The sequence below is a fragment of the Lactuca sativa genome, chromosome 9 (genome assembly GCF_002870075.4).
Source record: "Lactuca sativa cultivar Salinas chromosome 9, Lsat_Salinas_v11, whole genome shotgun sequence".
NCBI classification, from domain to species: domain Eukaryota; kingdom Viridiplantae; phylum Streptophyta; class Magnoliopsida; order Asterales; family Asteraceae; genus Lactuca; species Lactuca sativa.
In genome coordinates this window covers 18,846,522-18,873,577 of record NC_056631.2, presented here as the reverse complement: position 1 = coordinate 18,873,577, position 27,056 = coordinate 18,846,522, and the positions used below count along the sequence as shown (strand labels likewise).

General features: G+C 34.8%; 1 protein-coding gene across 2 annotated transcripts; it reads right to left on the bottom strand.

The window, feature by feature from the left end:
- Positions 1-730: 730 nt before the first annotated feature.
- On the bottom strand, positions 731-6,528 carry LOC111876525 (B3 domain-containing transcription repressor VAL1). Of its 2 annotated transcripts, none has more exons than XM_023873070.3 (14): positions 6,074-6,528; positions 5,778-5,979; positions 4,871-4,952; positions 4,661-4,777; positions 3,903-4,576; positions 3,688-3,790; positions 3,434-3,608; positions 3,287-3,363; positions 3,137-3,205; positions 2,803-3,054; positions 2,666-2,715; positions 1,878-1,991; positions 1,744-1,811; positions 731-1,666 (listed from the first exon to the last, which is right to left on the bottom strand). In XM_023873070.3, the coding sequence occupies exons 2-14, from the start codon at positions 5,891-5,893 to the stop codon at positions 921-923; spliced, it is 2,643 nt and encodes an 880-aa protein (XP_023728838.1). In that variant the 5' UTR covers positions 5,894-5,979; positions 6,074-6,528; the 3' UTR covers positions 731-920. The 2 variants fall into 2 exon arrangements, with proteins under 2 accessions (XP_023728838.1, XP_023728836.1); XM_023873068.3 differs by having other exon boundaries at positions 2,803-3,057; positions 6,074-6,527.
- Between the last annotated feature and the right edge of the window lie 20,528 nt (positions 6,529-27,056).

Sequence of the window (27,056 nt, the reverse complement as noted above, 5' to 3'; positions counted from 1 at the left end):
ATCTGCTTCCATTTCATATTTCTTCTTCTTCTTCTTTTTCCATGAGTGTAAGCTTGAGTTCAAAATAATATGCTTCCATGTTATCTTTCCTCTTCTTCTTTGTTGGTTCATGATCAACCCATTACCAAAAATAACATTTTTTCTTTAGATTTTCCACAATGTAAAAAAAAAAAAAAAAAAATAGACGAGGAAACATTAGATCAAGATGAAATTCAGTTACCAGAGTTTGGGGAAATCCTATATAGGGCTATTATCCTTTGTCCACCATGTCCAAATAGGAGAATGGAACCCATATTTTAAACAATATTTTGCGTAAATGGCCTATTTGAGTTGGCAGGGTTAGAGGATGGTGAGTGGATGTCCAACTCAATGAATGCATGCCAAATCAGCATAGGCTAATCACCATCGAGTAAATATGCATTATACAACGGTTATAAAAATGAAGAAAAAAATATATATCATTTAACGAGGCAAAATTAAACCACAAAACAGAATGTATTTCTGTTTTATCCCTTTCGGCTTTTGTCTTGCCGGGTTTTCTGACATTCTGTATCATTTCAAATAATTTAAATAGTTGTATAGCAAGTAATGTATTTCCAAATAAAGAATGTCTGAATTTTATGACATTGGGTAGAGTCTTGAGCTTTGAGTGTTGATGCATATTTTGAGAATTGAGCCCTTGTAGCCCATGACTATGCAAATGAATTTTGAGTGAATCGGAAGAGGAGACTAAACCAAACCGTAATTTATATTATAATCACATATTCGCCTCATCTCGCCACAAAGAAAAAAAAAACATGTTTGAAGAAGACTCACAAGTCAAAACCAGTACCCTCACCTCACCAAGTCAAAATCACAAACTTACTTTTACTTTATATGAGAAAACAGAATACAATTACATCCTCCACTTTTAAGATCACCTATCTGTCTTCTTCAACAAGCTTCTCCTCCATCTCAACCTCAACCTCAACCACATCTACCAGAGGGAGAGGGACAGGGGTTTCATCCGTAGCTGCCAAAGATGAAGGTTGTCCTTCAACTTTAATCTCAACCGGAGCCGGAGGACACACTTCCATTTCAGTTGTAGCTTTAGGAGGAGGCTGCGAACAAGGTACAAGTACTTCAAGCAGGCGTTCCCACTCTATAGTCAACGCAGAAGCATTATTATTATTATTACTAGTAGCCACCGGAGTCATTTCTTCTTCTTTATCCGGATCACAATTCAGATCCAACCGCTGTCCTCCTCCTTTGCTACTACTCTCACCAACCTCCACCTCCACTTCAATCCCATTCCCATTCCCATTCTGTTCGCTGATTCCGATTCCGTTGTTGAGGGAGGCCGCCAAGGCTTTCTGCGCGACTTCGGCCTCCCTATCGGACAAGCGTTTCTTCTTACGAAGCATTAATGTTTTGAAGCGACGTTTGACTGTGAGACAGACATTACAGAAGCAATTGGGTTTGTGTTTTCCCTTTCCGCTCGGAGGCTGAATACAAACGATACATGTGCACCCCGGCCGGTGTCGCGGGTGTCTTGTTGTGGGCCCCGCTGCTGATGACTCACCAAATTCGCTTTCTCCCAACACTGCAGCTGTAGCTAATGCATCTAGCCCAGATGGCTCTTGTTCTTCAACCGCCCTTCCTTCCGGATGTTTCCGCTTCTTCATATCTAAAATTAATTATATTACATATAAACTATTAATTAAATTCAACATCCAAAAAAAATCAAATATTGGGGATTCATACCTTTCCCTAATTTGAAGATTCGTTCCAGATCGCGTGTGTTTATTTCATCCGGAACTGAACAGGAACACCTGGTAAAAATAAATTTATTAGCTTAAATAGTTTTTTGATTTGTAATATGTTAATTGATTGATTACCTATCTGGATCCCAAACATTATCAGAGCATGTCCATTTTGAAGGAAGAAGAACATCAGGAGGCAACTTCCTCCATTTTGAGCAACTGTCACATTGACCCCATTGTTCTTGTGACCTACAATAGGATAAGTTTTAAAAGATTTTTCCCAATATCCAGGAAAAATGATTTTTTGTTTTTTTAATATGGTAAACAAGAATATAACGATGAAGCCACTTTAGCAGCTAAATCAATAAAATAGTAAAAGTACAAGTGCTTTTTCTTTATTTTGCCCTAGAAAAAAAAAGGATTTATGCCATAATTTAGCAACCAACTATTTTGTATGTTCTTATTTAGCCGCTTTAGTCATTTGGCGTCCATGTGACGTTCTTATTTAGTCACCTCAGTCGTTTTATTAGTTATTTTTAATATTTACTACGTAATATTTAACAAATTGTTATATATTATTTGAATGAAGCTTTCAGACTTTCAGTGTAAAACTGTAAATGAACATATCGATCTATTTTTGTCTTCTACACATGTTAAATCAAACAGAAGCAAGTGATGGCTGTGATTTTGGATGAACCCCGATTTAAATGGTGGTGTTCAGTACAGCTATAGTGATTAGTTACCTTCCTATTAAACTGACTAAATGAGTCGGTTGGTTGTTAAATTATGGCATAAACCCTAGAAAAAATGATTAAAATCTTGGTAACTAATTCATACAAGAATAATATGAAGTATCTTGATGATTAAATGATTTAGTACAATAATATACAAGCAATAACAGGTGAAAAGAAGTGTTGTGTTACCCAGATGCATGCGATGTGAATACAGTCTTCTTGCCAAACACTGGTGGTTCCTGAATGAAGACAGAAAGATAAGATGTATAAAATGAAAACGAAAGAATAATTCATATTATTATTTGGGGGGAGGGGGGCGGGATTACATCATATTCTTCAAATTCACAATTTTCAATCATGGAAAGGGTTGGTTTAGAAGTAGGAGGTGGGCGAAGCAGCTCGTGTGCTTCTTCCCATGTGACCTTCAGTTCCATGGCATCTTCATTATGCATCAGCAACCTCTTGTTTTTTGATCCTATATTACGCGTCTTCTTATTCTTTTCTTGAATCACATTCACTACTGCTCCTCTCTGTACTTGTGCTGAATCCCCATTACCCATGCCTTCTTGCTCCATATTCTTCTGCCAAATCACCCAAAATGGAATTAACAGGTCAAATAAAAAGCTTTCATCAGGAGTAACAACAGATGAAAGCACATACTGTCGCCACGTTTCCATTCCCACCAGACGTCCCACCAGCAACACCATTCACAGCTGCCGTTTCACCTTCCTGCTTTTGTTTTTTCATACATTCACTCATTAACATAATACATGCATAAATGTCTAAATGTATGTATGAAAAGAATTATACCTGTATTTCAGCAGAAATCGTTGCTTTTCGACAACCTATAACGAGTTTTTCTCCTGGATCCAGTCGACTAAATATAACTGCAGAAAGAAAGAAAAGTTCATAAAAAATATATATATCATTAAACATGTAACAAAAAAAAAAGGATACCTGTGTCCCCAGCTTGAAGTTGCATATTTTGTATGCAAGGAGTTACACCCTCTAAAACATACATGCGGCTGTTATTATTGGGCCAAAATCGGAACTGAAAAGTCCACTCTTTCCCCTTTATGTCCTGAATTCTTATTGGTAAACCTTCCGATTGATTAATAGCAGGGAAATACGCCTGCACAAATATAAAATATTTCACAGTCATAAAACTAGACCATGGAACAAGATAGAAAAAAGAAAAAAGAAAAACCTACTTCAGCACATGCTTTAGGCAAAACCAACCGCCCAATTCTACCAGCATCACTGGCACTCAGAACCTTCTCAAATAATGGAGTAATAGTGCAATTGGAATTCAAGCTAGAAGAAGATACAGTTAAGAAAAAAAAAAGAACAAATTGTTTTTCTTTCACCTATATGATATTGAACAAATGGTTGAAGGTGAGCAATGAGTATAACAAAATAAGGATACTCCCCAGATATTTGCAATAGTTCTTGATCAGTTATCTTTGGCCAGTACCTCGGGAGTAACTGATTCCGACCTCTACCTTCAGCAGGTGGTCTGGCAACTCTGTTTTCCGAAACTGCCCCTTTGTTTGACTGTGAGCGTTGACTATTACTACTCCCAGTCCCAGTTTTAGATGGTTTTGGAAACGTGACACGTGATCTTTGACCTTGTTTAAAACCTGCAACTTTTTCTGTTTCTCTTCCATCACTACTACTAACATTCGCATTCGCATTAGCATTAGAAGGCTTGGTAGTGGTGGTCAATGCATTATTATTATTACCAAGAGAATAACTTAAAGATGGTTGAGGAGGGATTGCTTCGTATAATGCTTTCAGACCTAAATCTGTTCTTCCACTATTATTATGATGATCTGGTGTACCAAATAAAGATGATGCACTTGGAAAGATTGTGTTGAGTTCTTTATTAGAAGAAAGACGGTTTTCATCTTGTTTGATTTGATGAGTAAGGGATGGAGTTGAAGGAGAGGGTTGACGATGATGTTTCTCTATGGATTCGCTTAACTGTGTCAGTTTTCCCTTTTCAAGGCTGGCCCCACCATTTATTCGATTACCAATCACAGATGAATGCCAAGTGGCGGAAAATGGAATGAAGCCATTAGGAATGTCGGTTGGGTAGCTCTGCGTTTAACAGATATGATTGATTAGAAAAAGGAATCAATCAGGAAATGATTAGAAAAATGATTGAAATAGATAACTGGTTACCTGTATCGGTTTTAGGGCTTGTGTTCCCCTTGCTCTTATGCATTTTATACATGATATTCCTCCCAAATCAAGACATTCGTGAAGATATTTTGAAACAACACATCCACAGTGAACAGGCTGCAATAATTTTATAAAGAAAAAAAAAAGACTTGGTGAGCAGAAAAGATTATAACTTCTTGGAGATTTCAAGAATATCAGATTTGAGATTACCTTCTCACAGAATTTGCATTCCCTCCAACCGGGTTCATTCAGGTGGAATCTTTCACAGTATGTTACATTTTCATAGGCAATTCTACAAAATAATGATGTATTCGAAATAAAACCATTATTATATACGACCCTTTCCTGCTTTCTCAATTCTTATTAAGTTAGATACATAACAGAAAAAAAAAATGGAGGATGTAAAAACTGTGAACCAATCTCCCTACTAATCAGCACCTCAACAGCCATGAGGTTGTTAGATTTGAATGACCATCAATCTCCTAAGATTGTAACCCCGCCAACAATACATGATAAATGGGATGCACATGACATTGTATCACACAATATTATGAGATAATGGTTTATGTTACATGTGAGTGTGTTGTGATGTCATGTCATTTAATCATTGTTTGCTTAGTATTTTAAGATCAATGGAATGCATGAGGTCTAGAGCAAACAGGTTCAATTGCATTATAGGAGAAAATCAATCTTTATTCACATCAATGGTTGGAAAGGGTGTTCCTGACAAGTAACATGATAATATGATATGATCCTTCCAATTCTCATAATTTACACAAACATACATTTTGGGGAAGATAATAGACAGACGCAATCCTTAAATTGCAATCTCTGTTAGATTGAATTGTATCCCATGCAGTACCAATTGTAAATTTGCAAAAGGATAAGTAAAGGTCAAACTTTAGATATTATCACAAATGCAAGAACCCAAATATTACCAAAATCAAGAGATAATCGTAATCGTGAAGTATTTATTACAGGGAAATCCTCAGGAGTTAAATTAGGGATCCCAAAATCAGAATCCCAAAATGCCCTTGCTACAAATACCGATCTATGCAGCTGATTACGTAAAATTCCCAAAAAGGAAAGGGTAAAATTGAGATAAGTAGATACATACCCGCAAGTGTAGCAGAGAGTCGCGAAACCGCCGGCCTTCATGGGCCAACCTCTCTTCCATTGAGGAGTCGTCTTCGCCCCACACAATCCATTCATGCAAACCTTCGACGACGACATTTGACCCCCAAATTTATCTAATCTAAATCTCCAGATCTTTCAATCTTAAACCATGCATATCAAAGCAAAAACCCCAAATCAAAACCCTAACAGAAAACACAAATCGAACGACAGTATTGTTCATTACAACGATCAAATCGATCACGAAATTGATAAAACGCATCAAATCCTGAAACTTACCAAAAACACAATCGAAGCTGCTAATCCACCAAACTGTTATTGTTCGGATCGAAATCAACTAAATTGAACACATCGAAATGCACCCATGCACACACCCATCGAAAAACAAAGTAGAAACACACATCTAACATAAACAACAACCCAATACTGACTGATTGTACAAAAAACAAGAGTGTGTACTCCTGAATCTAGCCGGAATTTGGGTGCGGTGACGGTGGGAAGTGATGGATAACTTGTAGCGGCGGTGGTTATGTTGTACAGGTGGAGTTTATTTTGATGATTGATTGATGAGTGAAGCTATATTGAGAAAAAAAATAGGAATTTAATAGATGTAGAGAGAGAAAGAAAGCGTGTGTGCATGCGAAGAGAAGAGAAGAGAGATGAGAGATGAGAGATGCACAAAATGCATGCACGACAACACTTGAACAACACACACCCGAATGAGGGTCAAGATGAGTCCCATCAATGGAAGAAACCCTTTGTTTTCTTTTGTAAGAGATTTCAAGATATCGGATAATAAAATTATTAAATTTATTTTAGTGAACAAAAAAAGTGCATCTATTTAACAAAATAATACTATTTATTTTTCAAAATTCTTTTAAAATAGTCATTTTATTTTGTAATGAAAAGATTCTGAAATCACTTTACGCTGTGATTTTTTTTACCGAAACATTTATCACGATCACATTGTTGTGAAATAGATTTATACATAGCGATTTCGATTTTTTTTTTTTAAATCTTGTTTATTGTTTTGTTATTTAATGTAATTTGGTTGCAAAATATTTTTTCAAAAAGTATTGACTATTACTTTGTTATTTAATGTAATTTGGCTTTGCAATAGCCACCGGAAAATAACCAAAAATGTTATAAAATGACGTATTTTTGTATCTATAAAAGGCTCAAAGGGTGTTTGGCTAAACTTATTTAAAAATGCTTTTAATTTTTTAATTTTTTTAACTTATTAATTTATAGTGGTGTCAAAACGCTTTTAAAAAAATGTCTAAATTATATAATCCAACGTCAAAACATTATAAGTTGATAAACAATTTTTAATGTTTGGCAAAATGATGAAAAAAAAAATTCTAGAGATGTTGGACAGCTATAAAGTATAAAGAATTTTGATAAGTTAGGGTTATTAACTTATCTCAGGTAACACACCGCTATAAGTTGTTTTTAAAAAAGTCTATCGGTTTTATTTTCGGTAATGGGGACGGGAGTGGGTATTTTCGTCTCGTACTCCCGTGGGGGCTCCGTTCATATACTTACTAGGCGAATGTCCACACGTTGCGCAGAAACACCTATATAGTTGATGTCTTTACAAATATATGTTTTTTTAAATATAACAATAACTTTGTTGTTAAATTTGATACAATAATTTGTATATACTAAATTGATATAATATATTGACTATATTTGAATTATATGATAATATATACATTTATTGTAACTTCATAATCTCAATCGTTTAAATGACTTCTACCCGCGAGTTATAAATGAATAAAATTAAATATAATATATGTTTTGATGTTATTTACAGTTGTTTTTATTGTTAATTAATTTTTAAAAAATTATTTGCTTAATGTTTTAATTTCTATCATTATAATTATTTAAAACATCAAACATTGTTTTTTATTTTAAAGGCAACAATATAATCATTTATATAGAGTTGTTTTTAACTATTGTTATTGTAAGTTATTTTAAACGACTTATTTGGAAACTTTTAACGATTATTAAATCATATTTAAAAAATATTTTAGTTAAATTGAGATTATAATTTAGTTTTTGCTTTTATCACTACAATTTATCACTTTTAACTATTTATAAAATATTCTTTAGTTTTTTAAATGGAACTGAAATTTATATTTGAGTTGACATTGTAATGCACAGAAACACCTATATAGTTGAAGTCTTTACAAATTTATATTTTTTAAATATAAAACTAACATTGTTTTTAAATTTGATATAATAATTTGTATATTAATTTGATATAATATATTGATTATTTTGAATTATATGGTAATATATACATCTATTATAACGTCATAATCTCAATCGCTTAAATGACTTCTACTCGCGAGTTACACATCAATAAAATTAAATATTATTTATAGTTGTTGTTATTGTTAACTAATTTTTTAAAATTTATTTGCTTAATGTTTTAATTTTTATCATTATAATTATTTAAAATATCAAACATTATTTTTTAAATTTAAAGGTAACAACATAATCATTTATATAGAGTTATTTTTAACTATTGTTATTATAAGTTATTTTAAGCTACTTATTTGAAAATTTTTAACGATTATAAAAGTATATTTAGGAAATATTTTAGCTAAACTGATATTACAATTTAGTTTTTGCATTTATCACTATAATTTATCACTTTTAACTATTTGTAAAATATTATTTTGTTTTTTTAGTGGAACTGAAATTTATATTTAAGTTGACACTGTAATGTTATATTTAAATTAACAAATTAAGTATTTTGTCAAAATTGTTCAAAAGTTGTAGCTTTAAACTAATAATGGTTTACATGCAATAACATTTTAAATCTAATAAATTAAGTATAATATGTTAAAATTTAAAGACATAACTTTATAAATAGAAGTAAAGATATTATTTTAAAATTGAAATTTAGTCTATTTATGATTACACTTTAGGTTTGATATTTATTTAACCTTATTAACCAACTTACAATCATTATTAGAAAGACACTACAATTTATCACTTTTAACTATTTAAAAAATAGTTTTTGGGTTGTTTAAGTTCAATAAAATTTATATTTAAGTTGAGCCTATAATGTTATATTTTAATTAATAATTTAAGTATTTTATACAAATTGTTCAAAAATTATACATTTAAAATGATAATGGTTTACATCCAACAATATATTAAAACTAATAAATTAAGTATAATGTGTTAAAAGTTAAAAAAAAACATAATTTTATAAGTAAAAGTAAAGATATTATTTTAATATTGAAATTTAGTTTATATATGATTACACTTTAGATTTGATATTTATTTAACCTAATTAACAAATTATAATTATTATTATAAAGAAATTGAAAAGTCATGGGAGTTTCAAATGGATGTGGTGAAAGGAAAAAAAGAATGGGGGTTTCAAATGCATGAGATTCAAGAAAAAATGCGAGCTTTATAAGTATGTATGTATATATATATATATATATATATATATATATATATATATATATATATATATATATATAGAGAGAGAGAGAGAGAGAGAATAATAATACATTATCTAACTAGGTTATAACCCGTGAAAACCACGGTTGGCATATTTAAAATTTTTATATTGATTAAAAAATAGTAAATGTAAAAAAAAACAAAAGATTGTCGATTGTAAGTAATTATGAGTTAATTTGTTAAACATAATAATGTTATTAGGATATGATTTTGTATTTTTAAAATTTGAATTGAATTTGATTTGTTATCAAAAAATGGAAATAATAAAAATCATAAAAAAATGTCACGTGTCAAAAATACATTCTAAAAAACTGGCACGTGTCATTTTTAGATTTCATTTATTAGAAGAGGTGGATTTTAAGGTTTATTGACTTTCTGCTACTTCACAACATACGACAATACGATAGTGAATTTGTCATATATTTTTGGACATGTACTTTTTTGTAATGTTGGATTTGTCGTATTTTATATTTGTAAGTTTTTTGGATTTATCGTTTTGTAATGTTGGATTTTTAATTTTTTTAGTTGTTAAAAAACTAGATTTTAAGCTTTTAAAGTTATGAAAAAAGTTTTTTTAGCCCAAAATATAATAATTTCTTTATAAAAAAAAAATCAATTTTAAGTCTATAAAACGGGGGAACGGGAGCGGGATCAGGGGTGATGAAGGTATTCGGGGGCAGGATCGAGGGCTATATAAATGGGAGATTCGGGGGCGGGGGCAATAACTAATTTCAGGGGCGGGGCAGGGGCAGGGACAACTATTTCCACTCACGTTTGGTTCCGCTAACATCCCTAGTTATCACAATGGCATCTAACAACATGGCACAAGCTCTACTCTTGTAACACCCAGTTTCGAATCATTTCATTATTCGGGGTTGCGGCCCGATCATCAGTTATCATAAGGCTTGGTGTGACATCCTCATTTTCACGGCCAAAAAAGACCGATTTTGTTTATGCTTTATAAAAATCAGAGTACCTCTTTTTAATAAAAATGCGCGGAATTTGTTCCCAGTGAAAAATGATAAATACGTTATCAGGGAATTTTCGAAGAAAAAGTATTTTTATTCATTTTAAAACATTTGGGATGTCAACGTTAATACATAAACATAAGCACAAACAGAATTTACATTCATTATCACTAATGATTTATATTTCCTTTATCTCTTAGTGTAATGTGACTTCATATCATCGGGTCAGGGAGTGGGTTGTGTCTGCCCCGCCTCGACCCGCCCCGAATATATATATATATATATATATATATATATATATATATATATATATATATATATATATATATATATATATATATATATATATATATATATATATATATATATATATATTAATATTACACTTCAGCCCTAACAAAACTCGTTTACAAATCACACTTCTCACTCTTCTCTTCGTCTTCTACTCTTCTAGGTTACAGCCGAGAGCCGACATTCCAAATTGCCGAGTCGACATTCCAAATCGACTGAAATCAAATTGCAAGCTACGAGCCTGCGATAGACGATAGTGCGACCAACGGGCATTCGGGCAACGACAGACGATACGCAACCCACAAATCGAACGACTTTGTCTTCGATCGACGCCACACAGTGACGCTCACGCACAAGATACAATCACAGGTAATCGATCATTCGATCGCATCTTTCTTTAATTCTCTTCATTTTTCTTGAAATTGATCATATGTAATCGATCACCACTTGTATCTTTCTCTTCAATCGCTCACTGTGACCCTGTATCTTTTTCGTTCCCTGTGGTAATTTGGATTCTTGAAATCAATTTCTTATTTAGAAATTAGAATATGTGTCCTACTGTATCTTTCATTCCCTGTATCAATTTCTTAAAATCAATTTCTTATTTAGAAATCTGAATAACGTTTTGAACCTTTAGAATCTGTAAAGTAATTTGTTTTATAATAAAAACTAAGGAAATTGAATTGTTTTATAATAAATCTCTTGAACAATCATTTGACAGAAGAAACAATTAATTTTGATTATATCTAAAATAATTTATATTTATATGTTTAGTTAAGAATATATTTGATCTTGTCTTCAATGTATTGTTTAAGCAATTAGCACCTATTTAAAATCAATACAAAACTGTTTTTTGCATTTGTGTGGTTAAGAATAATGTCCTGATAGGTAAACTGATATTTTTCAGGAAATATGAATTCAACTAGTCAAAATCATGCTCCAACTGCAAGTAGTCAAGATGTGGGAGGTTCGGGTTCTAATCAACAAAATACTGATTCTGTGGATCAACAAGATGGAACAAATATTAATGATACAGTTTTTGATGAAGATGGAGATGAAGTTGTTGGTTCGAAAAGGGCAACACGTTCACCGGCATGGCAACATTTTATAAAGTTTAAATTGAATGATGAAGTTAAAGCAAGATGTAAACATTGCTCTAAAGTCTTGGGTGCAGATAGCAAGAATGGCACAAAACATTTACTTGCACATTATCAGCGTTGTTTACACAAACCTTATCCAGATATTCGTCAATCTATCTTGGTGCAAGAAAAAAAGAAATTAGATGGTACTACAACGCATGTTTCAAATTATACATTTAATGCTGATACTTCTAGGAAGGATTTGGCTGAAATGATTATTGTGCATGAGTATCCGCTTTCAATTGTAGAGCATCATGGATTTAGGAAGTTTGTGGGAGGTCTTCAACCTTTGTTTAAGGTTCCTTGTCGAAACACCATCAAGGACGACATCAAAAGAATTTATGATTACGAAAGGGATAAAACTATGAGTTTGTTAGCAAAGACCAAAAGCAGAATTGCAGTTACTACTGATATGTGGACATCTAATCATCAAAAAAAAGGATTTATAGCAATGACAGCACATTTTGTAGATCAAAACTGGAACTTGCAAAGCAGAATTATGAGGTATATTATAATTATTTAACTACAATTTATACGTACTTATTATTTATATGTTAATATTAACATATATATTTATATATATTCTTAAACAGGTTTATTTACGTGCCTTGTCCGCATACATCTGATGTTCTTGCCGACATACTTTATGCTACTTTGTGTGATTGGAATCTTGATAGGAAAGTTTTTGTATAATAAATAGATCATATCTTAAATTATTAACATTTTTATAATAAACATTAGGTTTTTATGGTGGTTCAGTTCCTGGTTCATCTTCATTTGGTTCTAGTATCTCTTCCGGTCATCGTGTTGGATTCAAAAAGCTCTTATCGGATATTGCTTCTATTACTAGAGATAATGATGAATCAGGAGGTATGAGTGAGTTGGATAACTACTTGAAGGAGAAATTGTTGCCTAAAGATATGGAACTTGATTTGTTGGCATGGTGGAAAACAAATGGGATTAAGTACCCGACACTACAAAGGATAGCTAAAGATATATTAGCTATTCCTGTTTCCACTGTTGCCTCGAAATCAGCTTTCAGCACTAGTGGAAGATTAGTAAGTCCTCATCGTAGTCGACTTCATCCAAACACATTGGAGGCTTTAATGTGTGCTCAAAGTTGGTTGTTGAATGAAATTCGAGGTAGTATACTATTTTATATTAATTATATGAAATTGTGATTTTTTTTTTTGCATATTAATAATATTAATTTTATGCAGCAACTTGTTCTGAAGAGACCGAGGCATATTGTCGTTCTGTTGAATTTGATTATGATGTGGAAGAGGTAAAACGACACTTCTAAAAATATTAATTTTATATCGTTTCCATGATTTTGTTTGATTTTGAGTTTGTTTAATATTTTGTAGGAAAACACTAAAGAATGCGGGACAACAAGTTTGGATGATTTTGTTTGATTTTGAGTTTGTAACTTTGTTTTAATGTTAATTGGTAATGTATTATTGTGATGAATTAGTTTTTCATGTTGTGTACTTGGATGTTTTGGTTGGTTGGTTGATGTTACAATATTAGACTATTAGTAATTTCTATTTGGTTAAATGATTTAAGAACTTATTTAGTATTTTAAGCCTATGCAACGTCTTAATTTATCATTATGTATTTGTAGTTTTTCCTTCTTTTTTTTTTCTGCCATATTTCGGGTTTTAGGGTCGGGTTATCGGGTAATTATCGGGTTTCGGGTTTAGGGTCGGGTTCGGGGAAGGTTTCAGCCCCGACGGGGCGCCCCGATAAGAAACTCGTCGGGTATCGGGTCGGGTTCAGGTACATATGTAAAAATCGGGTTCGGGTTTGGGACACCATGCCCCGCCCCGAACCCGCCCCATTGCCATTCCTAATCTGCTTGATTATATGCTAGTTGCCGATATGTTAGATTGGCATATCAGTAGGATTACCTATGATTTTGTCTGTATGATTATTTGTATATGTTTTTTATCTATCGGCATAGTGTGTTGGGTTGAGGTTATACTGATTCGTGCTGTAGCCAACAAACCATGGATCATTCCAGATATGAGTTGAGGGTTGGGTAGGGCATGTCGGACTCATACCGAGGGCTCAGGTGCATTTTGAATATGAGTTGAGGACCCGGTGGTATGCCAGACTCGTACTGAGGACTTAAGGGTATTGGAGCAATCCAGATATAAGTCGAGGGTCGGGTTGGCCTGCCAAACTCATACTTAGGGCTGAGTAGCATTCCAAATACGATCTGAGGACCGGTTGGTATGCTAGACTCATACTGAGGGCTAAACATTAGTATTTCAGTCCGATGATTGACTGGGTTGGGAGCAAATCATACATAAGCTGTGGGCCCCGGGCGGAAGCCAGACTTATGTTGTGGGCTCAAGAGCAGGCTAGATATGAGTTGTGGGCACGGTAGCCAAGCCAGACTCATACTGTGGGCTCAGGGGTAATCTGGTCTTTTAGTTGTGGACCCAGTACATGTTGTTGTGGTTTATGTACTATTTGTTTATCGTGTTGGTACTTTGGGGGGAATCATTAAGCTTTGTGGTTACAGTTTTGTTTATTATTTTAGGTTCTTCAGATGATTCGTGGCAAGGCGAAAGCATGACCGTACACATCCTTGGTTTTACAACGGATTGGATCTTGGGAGACTCTAATTTTAAATCATGTTTTGGAGACAATGTTTTTGTAAACACTTTTGTTAATAAATGAGTTGTTTTGAAAAGTTTAAATTTGTTGATATTTTTGGAATGTTACAACTCTTCATATCCCATACACTTTCCATTAGGGATAAGCATATGACCTGTTGAACCGGACCGGACATGAAAACAAAATTCGGGATCGAACCTATACCGAATCGGGAATACCTTTAACTAGACCGGTTTTCGGTTTAAATTTTTAACAAAAATCGGTTTTTGGGTTTGGACTGGACCTAACCCGGAATAATTGTTCTTAACTGGATCGGGCCGAAAACGAAAACTTATTTTTATTTATTTTGATCGACGTGACAACGACCTCTTTAATCCACTCACATTGTGATTTTTTTGGGGTTTCGGCTTTTCAGGTATGAAGTTAATGGTAAAAATGTTTTTTTTTTTTTTTTTTTTTCATAAAAGTGCAATTTTTTATAAAACATGTAGGTTTTGTTAAAAATTGCAGTTTTTTTTTCAAAAAATTTGAAATTTTCAATATATATATATATATATAGGGTTAGATTATTTTGTTTTTACTAACTATTGTGTGTCAGAATGCACAAATCTGGACCATTGGATGAAATATAATCAAAAGTCATGATTTGAGGGTCTATGATATTAGAATAGGATAACATGTACCATATAATCACACAAATTTCAGCATAAGGGCATTTTAGTCAATTACCCTATATTAAAAAAAGGAAATTTTCAGATTTTTAGGGATAGTTAATTCCTTTCTTTTTTAAAAATATGAATATTTTAAATTAATTCAAATTTAAAAATCCGGTTTATTCTGTCAGAATGATAGAATGTCAACCATAAACTAGTAAATATATTTTTCGATTTTATTCTGTCAGAATGATAGAATGCCAACCATAAACTAGTAAATATATTCTGAAAGAATACAAAAAATCAATTCTTGAACTAATAATATAACAAATAGTTACATTGTATATATGTGATTCATTGAATAATAACAACATTCTGAAAGAAATGATTTTTAAGCAACACTTTATACATTGTAGCATAACACATTCTGGTATAATACACTCTCGTTCTATATGTTTTCTTCCTTCTCCACATCAATGTTAGCCTTTTCAAAACCTAAATCCACAAAGAAGACATAATCAAGTTTCAAAAATTAAACAATTCAATGCATTCTAATAGAATAAAAACTATAAATTCTGACAGAATGTATTAAAGACTATAAAGTTTGACAGAATATAGTAGAAAAATAAAAACTATAAATTCTGAATGTAGTAAAGACTATAAAGTCAACCATAAAGTATCACAAATTCATTACCAGTTAAACAAATATACTTGTTGTGAGATTGACATTTTGTGTATGTTTGACCTCTAAGCCACTTCAAAATATGCTAGCATTCTATGAGATTGACATTTTGTGCAATTGACATTCTGTCAGAATTGTATTGCATGAGAATGATTTTATTCAAGGAGCTGCAAAAAGGAGATAAACATGAGCATGGTTTTATACAACATACATTAGAATAAGTAGAATAATTTGAAGTGAACATTTTATCAAACCAACATATTAGATTTCATTCTAACAAAATTGGAATTCGTGATTCCATTCTGGCAGAATTACCCTCATCATATTAGATACTAAGACGATTTTGCTACTGCTACTAATTGAAGATTATTCCTTTGGTGCTTGATATTCATGAGGAAGATAAGAAATAAATTTTTCACCAATGTCTTTTTTCAAATATCAAATTCTACAAGATAGAATACAAACATGATAAAATAATTGTTTATAAGTTATCTGAAACTATTCTAAAATTCTATGTGCCTGAAGTCGGATGACTTCACCATCTGATTTTTTGATGTACTGGTAAAATTCAGGTTGAGCAAGTGAATCATTGACTGAAGGCTTCACCATCTTTATATGATGGATCTCAAAAAAGCAAGAATATAGTATCAAATGGGTAAATAAAATTAGGAAAAATCAAACACTTACATATAGTGTTAGAACAACTTCCATGAAAAAGCCCCTGAATGCATCTCCAATGGGTTCACCGGTGGTTGAACTGATCGCAAGGAAGGGAGATCTAATCTCCAGCAGGCTTTCCTTGAACTATCTCCGTCTCCGTCAGCCACCAATCGTGGAAAGGAATGGAACGGAGGCAGCAGTGTTGCCGTCAAGTGGCAGCGATGGCTGCTCCTTCTATCCGACAACAATCACGCAGGGAGGCAAAGACTTCGATCCTCAGTTGATTGGAGAAGAAAGAAACAAACAAACATTCAGAAAATGGTCGATGACTCTTAATCGATCGCAAGGAAGGGCTGCAATCGGCGGTGGGAAGTCGCTGAATTTCTTCTCTGTAGTGGTGATGTTCCAGGCAGGAAACGAAGGTGAAGGATTAGGTCAAATATATTTACTTTATTTCCATAATTGTAGGATTTCAATTAAATGATTTCCTTAATTAAAAGTACAAAAGGTCCAAAATACTCTTTATTGATTTATTTAATTATTTATTATTTCTTGAATTCTCATTGGTGCATTTAGGCACACAATATTTGTTGAAAACATTTGAACCTAACTCTCTCTCTCTCTCTCTCTCTCTCTCTTTCTATATATATATATATATATATATATATATATATATATATATATATATATATATATATATATATATATATATATATATATATATATATATATCTCACTAAAAAATAGCACTAGGTTTTAAGAGTTACCAAATCCAAAAGGTAATCAAATGCTTCCATTACCAATATGGAAAAAATATTTTTGTAGTCTAAATGAAATGAAAACAAACTTTCAAACTAATCGTTGTTGGTTAATTTGAAGATCCATTAGTATGGAATAGATCTGCATGATTATATGCTAGTTGCCGATATGCTAGACTGGTAGATCAGTAGGATTACCTATGATTTTGTCTGTATGATTATTTGTATATGTTTGTTATCTATCGGCATATTGTGTTGGGTTGAGGTTATACTGTTTCGTACTGTAGCCAACAGTGATTAACTAGAAATGAGATGAAATATGCTAAAATAAATTATAAAAATAAGTAAATAAAATGAACCTATCAAATCACCCCAAGCTTAACCTTACTTGTCCTCAAGTAAGACAATATTAAAATGAACTCGGGATGAACTAAGTTAAAAATAAAAGAAGGGACGGAGCCACATAACTTGGTCAAGGTTAGTCAACATGGTCAGAGTTGATCTTGTTGTTATTCCAATAACTTTTTTTTATCCGGTTGCTTTTGGCACCGTAAACAACATCCCATAACAACTTCTTTGGGTGAGTAAGGAGGGAAGGTCAGTTACAACCCACATTGGAAAGTACATATAATGAAGAACCTTTGTGGGTAAGGAGAATGTAGATGGATGGGCTCACTTGGAGCTCTTTTTAAGTGTACACTCTTATCACAAATGATGTGTGATATCTCGTTTGATGGTTTCTTTCCATATGTAATCAAGTTTTATCGCTTAACATTGTTGTAAGAATCAGTTCACTTAGTGTTGACCCAAACATCCAGTAGCAATCTGAATCGATAGCCCTTTATAACTCACCAAACTTGTAGAAAATTATAACTTGATCTAAATACAAAAAAAAAGAACTATCTAACATCTATATTGAAGGTTTGTGATGATTGGGTACACTTCAAGTATAACAAACAAGAACAAAATTACTAAACAATTAAATAATAGAAAAAGTAAAGAACACATGGAATTCACCAAATTGTCTTTCACCAAGAAAGGATTTGTTTTCACCACGAAAACAGGTTGTCACAAAGACGGTCACCAAGACTTCACAACATTAGGGTTTACCCTAATGTTGAATATATACTAATCTATACAAGTATATCCCTTAATTGATGGGATTGTATCTAATATATACTAAGAACCGGTCTTCATAACAAAGATATCAGATCTACTATTTATTCTATACTTATTTGTATCATTACCTAATATACAAAGGTTACATAAGATAACTATAAGTACACGTTGACGCTGATGATGATCTTGACGCTGGCACTGACAATTAGCGTATAGAGTGTTTGACTCATCAGATCATAAGGTGTGACCTTACAATCTCCCCCTATCTGATAATGTCAAAACTAATCTTCAAAAATCAATTCTTCAGCTCGTGCTCCTCCTGAGAACTTTCTCTCCCTAAGAACATGTATGACTCTTCCCATCTTTGATTATCAGCAGTAGAAATAACATTTATGAGTTGCAGGAGGCGGATAAATAGATGATGAGTTTATGATAAGTTTGGCTCCCCTTTAGATTTTGCTTTTCTTCAAATCAACATTTAGTAGTTGACAATTTTCTCCCTTTTTTGACATCAACAACAAATGTTAGACTGGGGAAGCGACCAATGTATCAAAGATGCAGTTTGTAACCCAGTAAAGCAACAATGGATGATGTACCGGTAGTGCAAGAGTGCCCGAACATATTCTTGGAGGATTTATCTGGGATACCTCCGGAGAGACAGGTTGACTTTAGGATTGAATTAGTCCCTGGTGCGGCTCCGATAGCCAAGACACCATATCGGTTGGCTCCTCCTGAGATGCAAGAGTTGTCTACGCAGATGCAAGAGTTGCTTGACAAGGGATTTATCAAACCGAGCAGTTCGCCATAGGGGAGCCCCGATCCTGTTTGTAAACAAAAAGGATGGGTCACATCACATGTGTATAGACTACCGGGAGCTGAATAAGGTAACTGTGAAGAACCGTTATCCCCTTCCGAGGATTGATGATTTGTTATACCAGCTACAGGGCACAACTTGGTTCTCAAAGATTGATCTACGGTCGGGTTATCACCAGATGCGAGTCAGGGATGAGGATGTGTTGAAGACAGCTTTCAGGACTCGCTATGGTCATTATGATTTTGTGGTGATGCTGTTTGGGCTCACCAATGCTCCAGACGCGTTTATGGACCTCATGAACCACTTGTGCATACCGATGTTGGATCGGTCTGTAATAGTCTTCATAGATGACATCTTGGTTTACTCCAAGACTCAGTAGCAGCATGAGGAACACCTGAGGAAGGTGCTGCCTGAGATATACGCGCATGAGGTAGTGGCACGACATGAAGTGCCTATTACGGTGGTGTCAGACCGAGATGTCCGTTTCACTTCCAGATTTTGGAAGCGGTTCCACGAGGAGATGGGTACTCGTCTCCACTTCAACACCGCTTTCCAGCCTCAGATAGATGGACAAAGCGAGAGGATGATACAGACTCTCGAGTACATGCCACGCGCATGTGTTTTGGATTTCGGTGGCAGTTAGGATATGTATCTTCCGTTAGCTGAATTTTCATATAACAACAGTTACCACGCCAGCATAGACCGACCTCCCTTTAAGATGCTTTACGAGAGGAAGTGTAGGACCCTTATCTATTAGGGCGAGGTCGGTCAGAGAGTTATGGGGAGTACTAAGGTAGTACTCAAGACGACAGATCGGATCCAATAGGTCTGGAGCATGCTCCAGACTGCTCAGAGTCAGTAGAAGAGCTACGCCGACAAATGACGCTCAAACATAGAGTTCCAAGTGGGCGATATGGTCCTCCTGAAGGTGTCACCTTGGAAAGATGTCATCTGGTTCTAGAAGCGGGGAAAGCTGGGCCCCAAGTACATTGACCCTTCAGGGTTATAGCCCGGGTGAGCAAGGTGGCATATCGGTTGGATCTATCAATAGAGCTCAGTCAGATCCGCTGCACTTTCCATGTTTCCCAGTTGTGGAAGTTCTTAGTAGATGATTCATTGATTGTGACCTTGGAGGATATTTAGGTTGATGACAACCTGAATTACATAGAGAGACCGGTGGCGATTCTTGTAACATCCCCATTTTCACCGCCAGAAAAGACCGATTTTGTTTATGCTTGTTTGAAAATTAGAGTAACATTTTACATAAAAATGTTGCGGAATTTGTTCCCAAAATAAAAATATGATAAAGATTTGTCAAAGCATTTCCGTAGAAATGTATTTCATTAAAAAGACTCAGGATGTCATGTTCGATACGGGTCAAAAGCATAAATAATACAATATAAGCCTTACTAGATTATTTCATATCTACGGGCCTATATCCGTAATTCCTCATCCAAAACGTCACATCCATGCTCGAGCGCCACTACCTGTAATACATGAAACTGAGTGGGTCAGGCTTGGGATCCTGGTGAGCACATAGGGTTTTCAACCCACAATAAATAAATTTATTAATTTCATCAACCAACAATAAGCCGAATACACGTTCCCGTTATCCTCACATTACGTTCCAAATACATATCATAAGTGACCTAGAATAAGGATCATCATCGAGATGGACACTACTGCCAAGGGGGTTCCTCAGCAATAAATGTCCTAAAGGCAACCATGAGGGGGATGGAGTACACCGGTGAACACATCGTTTACAAACACCTACAGGTTGTGAGTCTGCTAGCATTCCACTAGACTGTCTAGAAGAGTCTGTGGTCATCATCCATACTCCGCTAGTTGACATAATCAACAACAACAACATTGAGGCCTCTCATCATTTTATCACACATCGTCTATTACATCTACCCATGTTTTACCCCAACATTTTTGTGGATATAAAATACATATACAGTTTAAATCATTTAAAACATGTATAAAAATATTTCATCGGCATAGACAACAAGTATTCAGACAATATGCACACATAACACGTATTTTATATTAAATACTTCATATCTATGTGTAAGATGAAAGTAACTATGCACTCACCTGAGAAGGTGGTGACTCGACACTCGAACAACACTTTGTTACTCTTAACATAATTTTCCTTAGACAAAGCCTCGGGGATTCCTTCGGGTGCTAGGGGGTTTACCTAGACTTTAGGGGGCTTAAGGGAGGCCAAAGAGAGAGAGAAAGAGAGAGAGAGAGAGAGAGAGAGTACAGAGAGAGAAAGTGAAGTTGGGATGGTGTGAAGAATGAGGGAACCCGAAACCTCTATTTATAGGCTGGAAAACAACTCTACTCGTCGAGTAGGAGGACCTACTCGTCGAGTCCATGCCACATGTCACCTTCTGGTGGCTTGCCTTGGGAGAAAGCCTTGGCCCATATTCAGCCACGTCACCCGATTTCGCATGACACCCTGTTGACTTCTAAACCCCGTAACCTTCGCATACAATCTCCGTTTTCGACATTCTTAATATCCACACGTAGGTAAAAACAAGATCTACAACTTTCATTTAGGCTCATTGGCTAATTCTCGACCGATCTTAAATTTAACAGTATGAGGAGATTATACTGTTAAATGTCCGCGTAAAATTCATAATTTCTACATACGGACTTCGTTTTTGTATGTCTTTTTATCGTTGAGTTCCTATTAATTATATATTCAACTCTCATTTAGGTCACGTAGGCCAAAAACTGCTCAAACTAAAATTCGAGTTTCGGGTCGTGTACTGCTATGCCAAATCTTAGAAAATTCATAACTTTCTCATACGAAGTCAGATTTGGGCGTTCTTTTTTTATATGTTCTCGGTTTAATGTATACTACAATTTTTGTTTAGATCACTAAGGCTAAAAAGTCCTATATCGTAAATTCACTATTACATCTTCCAGGTGTCGTGCCGGTTCCGTCGCGAAACTTCGACGAGTCATAACTTCTTTGTTATAACTCGGATTTCGGCGTTCTTTATATCCCCAGAATCCTTGTTTTGACCACTACAACTTTATGTAAAGATGTCGGGCTTATATCACACTTTAATTTTGACGCTTATTTTTATTCTTTATTAATTATACCATTATAATTAAGTATAATACACATAAATTCACATAATTCACATAATACTCAAATATTTCATCTTTATTACTTCAAAAAGAGTTACAATAGTTGACATAGACTATTACATCATCTACCAATGCTTAGTCCCGAAACACGGGCGTTACAATTCTAGATCGCGAGACGAAAACCTTGAGGAACAAGGTTGTTTAGTTAGTGAAGGTGCAGTGGCAGCACCACAATGATTTAGAGTTGACATGGGAGCCCGAGGAGGAAATAAGGGAGCACTACCCAGAGTTATTCGAGACAACATACTTCGAGGAAGAAGTCTAAGAAAAGGGAACACTACCCATGCACCTCATGAGCCACCTTTTTGGATCTTTTGAGCTAAGAACCCCATGCATGCACGTAAAGTTGGAAACTTTACGTGACATATGGACCTTATGGGTCTAAATCTATGTTTTGGAGGCAATGAACCCAACTGAAATCGACGGAATGGATTATGATCTTGGGGGACTCGATGAGTTGTTCATGCGACTGAGCGAGTCGGGTCGCGGTTTCCCCAACTTTGTGTTAATGAGTGAACCCGTTGAGTCTAGGAGATGACTCAGCGAGCTGGACATAGTTTTTGACTTGGAGGTTGAAGAACTCGACCAAGGAAGGACTCGACGAGTTGAGACGGGTTGTCTCGATTTTGAGTAAGCAGAACTCGACGAGTCTGAGGATGACTCAACGATCTGAATCGCTTAATTGCGAATATGAGTGAACAGAGAGCTCGGCGAGTCGGGGAAATAACTTGGCAAGCTGGATCGTGATTTTAGGGTTCTTGAGTAGCAGAACTCGATGAGTTGATAGACTAACTCGGCAAGTTGAGTCAATCAGAATGTTGAGTTTGACCAGGGGTAAAATGGTCATTTTACCCTGTGAAATATTATCATATTTTGATTAAGTGTATTGTGTTGATGATAATCGGGGAGTCGTTAGAGCAGCCATTAGAGATTCCTCACACGAGATTTTTAACAGTCAGCTTTGCGAGGTGAGTTTTCTCCAGTAGGAACGGGTCTAAGGCCACAATGCCGGCCCGTTTAGATGTTAGTAGTTCCGGGCTACGATACAAAGTCGGGGCAGTCCCGAGAAGCGTTTATGTATGCTTGATGTCTTCGTGATTCTTGCATGTTATGTGTTATATGTTCCAGGCTTCGGTCTGATGTCGAGGCAAGCCCGATGTATGTTAGCTTATATGTTATATGTTATGTGTTCCGGGCTTCGGTCCGATGTTGGGGGCAAGCCTGATGTATGTTAGCTTATATGTTATGTGTTATGTGTTTCGGGATTCGGTCCGTTGTCGGGGCAAGCTCGATGAATGTTTATATGCTTATGTTATGTGTTTATTTTATATGATTTGTTGTATGTATGTCGGGGCAAGCCCGATGTCGGACGAGGTCCGATGCCAGACACGGTCTGATGCCGGGCAGGAGCCCGATGGCAGGTAAGCCGATGTTGGGTTTGTCTCGATGCAGCTGGACGAAGTCCCAAAGTTATGTTATATGTTATGTGGTAGTTTGGGGAGCTCACTAAGCTTTGTGCTTACGGTTTTCAGCTTTGGTTTCAGGTACTTCCACTAGCAAAGGGAAGGGATCGAGATGATTGCATGGCACACACTACAGCTGTTAGACATGGATTTTTACTCTGATATTTATATATGTGATTTGGAAACATTGATACCGGTGTTGATATGATGTTTTTGAGATTATCACGACTTACGATTTCAAAAAGGCTTAGTGACACATCTAGTTGCCCGTTTGCTATCTCACTCATTGTACGATGAAAATTAATTTCTAATAGATAAAAGGCAAAATAAACCAAACATTCAGTCTATTTCGGTTCTGCAAAAAAAAAGGTTTAAAACAAAATTTTTGGACTGTATTTTTGGGATGTTTCAAGGACCCTAATTCATTGGGTCATTTCGAGTATTGGCCAGGGTAGGCAGGGTAGCCTATCGACTGGATCTTCCTGAGGAGCTTATCCAGATTCATAACACCTTCCATGTCTCTCAGCTTCGGAAGTGTGTAGCTGATGATTCATCAATGGTTCATTTGGACGATATACAAGTTGATGATCGCCTGAACTATGTTGAGAGGCCAATGGTAGTTTTGGATAAGAAGGCGAAGGCCTTGCGCAATAAGGAGGTACCATTGGTCAAGGTTCAGTGGCAACATCAGAAGGGTTTCGAATAAAGTTGGGAACTTGAGGCCGAAAGGAGGGAGAATTACCCAGAGCTTTTTGCAGCTATAGTCTTCGAGGACGAAGCTTGATTCAAGTGGGGTAGAATTGTAACGCCAATTTTTGGGTATGTTCCTTTTTAAAGTAAATTTAATAATTTGAAGTTGGATTTCTGGTGGCCGTAACATGGTGATGGAATCCCACGGCGTGGCCAAGACAGGAGTTTCGTGGCCGCTGTTTAATGACAAACCCTAATCCGGGGTTTAAGCCCCTATTTAAGGAATGTGACGGCTAGGTTTGCCCACCCTCATCCTTATTCACTCCCCCTCGGCTTCAAATGGAAAACTCTAACCTCTTTTTTTTACCCTTGAGTTTGTGTGTGTCTTGGTTGTGTTTTGAATAAGAAGGCCATCTTGAGCTTAGTTCCAACAAACAACTCTCCTCTTATATCTTGAGCATATTTATGGACTCTTGTAAGTCCTCAAAATAGAATATTTATGTTTTATATGTCTAGATTTAGCTATTTTATCCCCACATCTTCATGTTGAAAGAAGGTTGAAGGTTGGATCTCATAAAGTTGACAAGTTTATGGATCCATGGGATCCTTCTTATGTATTAAGTTCCAGATCTGAAGATCTAGGTAGTTTTTGGTCCCATGCTCAAGTTTAAGCCTTTATTTCCATGATTTTGACCTAAAATGGAAATGACATGCATTAGACATGCATATCCATAAAGCTGTGATTTTTAAGGCTTGTTGGGATGTTCTGATGGATAAAGTTGGAAACTTAATGGATTTAGTTGTCCATACCAAATCATGGAAAATACTAGATTTGAGCTTTGGAGCTCCTGAAGTTGTGAGAAAATGACTTAATGGATTTAGCTGTCCAGACCAGTCCCACGATGTCGCCTGAGGTGGTTACGACGTGACGACTAGCTGAAGTTGACTTCGACGTTGACCATTGACTTTTAACCAAGTTTTAGTTTAGGTCATTTGGAGTATTTTGAGTAGTATATTGAAGTTTGAGGTCCTAGTTAAATCGTATAGGTGACCTGTAGAGGCAATATTTAGAGTAGAGATTTGTTCAACTATCTTTTCAGATTGTGAGTTGAGTTTTCCTCACTGTGCTTGTGGGTCGAAGGCACCAATGCCAGCCCAATAGGTTATGTATCCTAGTATATATATAAGATGCTGTTATGTTGTGGTGATCTGTTATATTTGCATGGTTATTTGTTTGTTGTTATATGTTTTATTTGTTGCATATGTTGACATAGTGCGGTTTGGGGTAAGGCTTCACTACTATGTGCGTAAGCTAATAAACCGGGGCATTCCATTTCGATGACTAATTGGGCCGAGACAATCTAGTCTGATGACTATAGGTCAGGGGTAATCCAATCTGATGACTGTGGACCCAACATGCATGATTATATATGTTCTGTTGTGTGGGGTATTTTGGGGGAACTCACTAAACTTTGGATTATAGTTTGATGTTTATGGTTTTAGGTACTTCAGAGGATAAGGGAAAGGCGAAGACTTTATCGTGCATATCATCTCTGGATTTTATGTGTTTTCATGATTTGAGATACTCTGATTTATGACAACGACTTTTGAGAACTTGTTTTGTAATACTTATGGATTTTTAAAATGACTTTAAAAATGTAAATTTTGTCTTGATTTTTGGGATGTTACACTAATTTTTTTGGAAATATATTTATTTTTAAAATGTTGAAATGATATTTTCAAACATAATCTATGCAAAATGTTACCGTGTGTGTAGTGTATGTCTGGCACAACTTAATACAAATGAAGTACATTATCATCTGCGTGTTATAGAAATGTTGAGTCGCATTGGAAAAAGAATCGTCAAAAATAATTCTACTATGTTTAGCAAATGCAAATGATTGACGAGAACTATCACTAAAATGTATTTTTATATTGACAAGAAATGGAAGATGGTGTTCCCCAAACGACTAATGTAATGATGTCAACATATCGTTAAAAAAAACTGTAAAAATGGAGTATGGTGCTAATGGTGATGTCTTCATGTATAAATTTTTTGGTGCCATTACATATGAGGATGTGATTTTTTGTTAGGAATGACTTTCACATAAAATAAGGGAAGAAATTCTATAACAATATTTTTATAGAATTTGATATGCTTGGTTTGTTATGCTTGGCTTTTTTTTCATAATCCATTAACCAAACATATTTAGATATAAAACTTAGAGCTAATTTATACTAATAAATAAAATTCTTTTTGTCACATGTCACATGTCACAATCTCATTGATTTTGATCTCTTGTTTTGGTTATTTTTAATTAAAATTTTTCCATATGATATTTTATGGCTTTTTTGATTTTTCTTATTTTTTGTTTATTGTTTATGTAATAAATGTATTTCAATTTCAAGAATCCAGTTATTAACTCACTGTAACATACACGTTCAATTATCAGGTTTTGTTTAAAGATGAATATTATTAAATAATATATGATTTTGAGTATTGAGTTCTAACTAGATAGTTTTATGAAGAATTGAAGTAAAACTATGTTTAGAATCATTTGAGAAGTATTGGAAGTCTTATGAGATTCCAATCAAAAATCAAATATTGAAATTAACGAAAATATAAAGTTGGAAATAAATAAAAATGATGTTATTGAAAGTTGTAGATTATCTCGTTAGAAACATTTAGTCGAAAACCTCATCGAAATCCGAGTTATAACGAAGAAGTTATGGCCAATCGAAGATC

What these genes read in the sequence shown, in the direction of transcription:
- LOC111876525 (XM_023873068.3), bottom strand. Translation starts at nt 5,893, where the DNA reads ATGTCGTCGTCGAAGGTTTGCATGAATGGATTGTGTGGGGCGAAGACG. An exon ending in ACTCTCTGCTACACTTGCGG is followed by an intron (nt 4,953 to 5,777) that starts GTATGTATCTAC and finishes ATTATTTTGTAG; the next exon opens with AATTGCCTATGAAAATGTAA. An exon ending in AATGTTTGGGATCCAGATAG is followed by an intron (nt 1,812 to 1,877) that starts GTAATCAATCAA and finishes TATTTTTACCAG; the next exon opens with GTGTTCCTGTTCAGTTCCGG.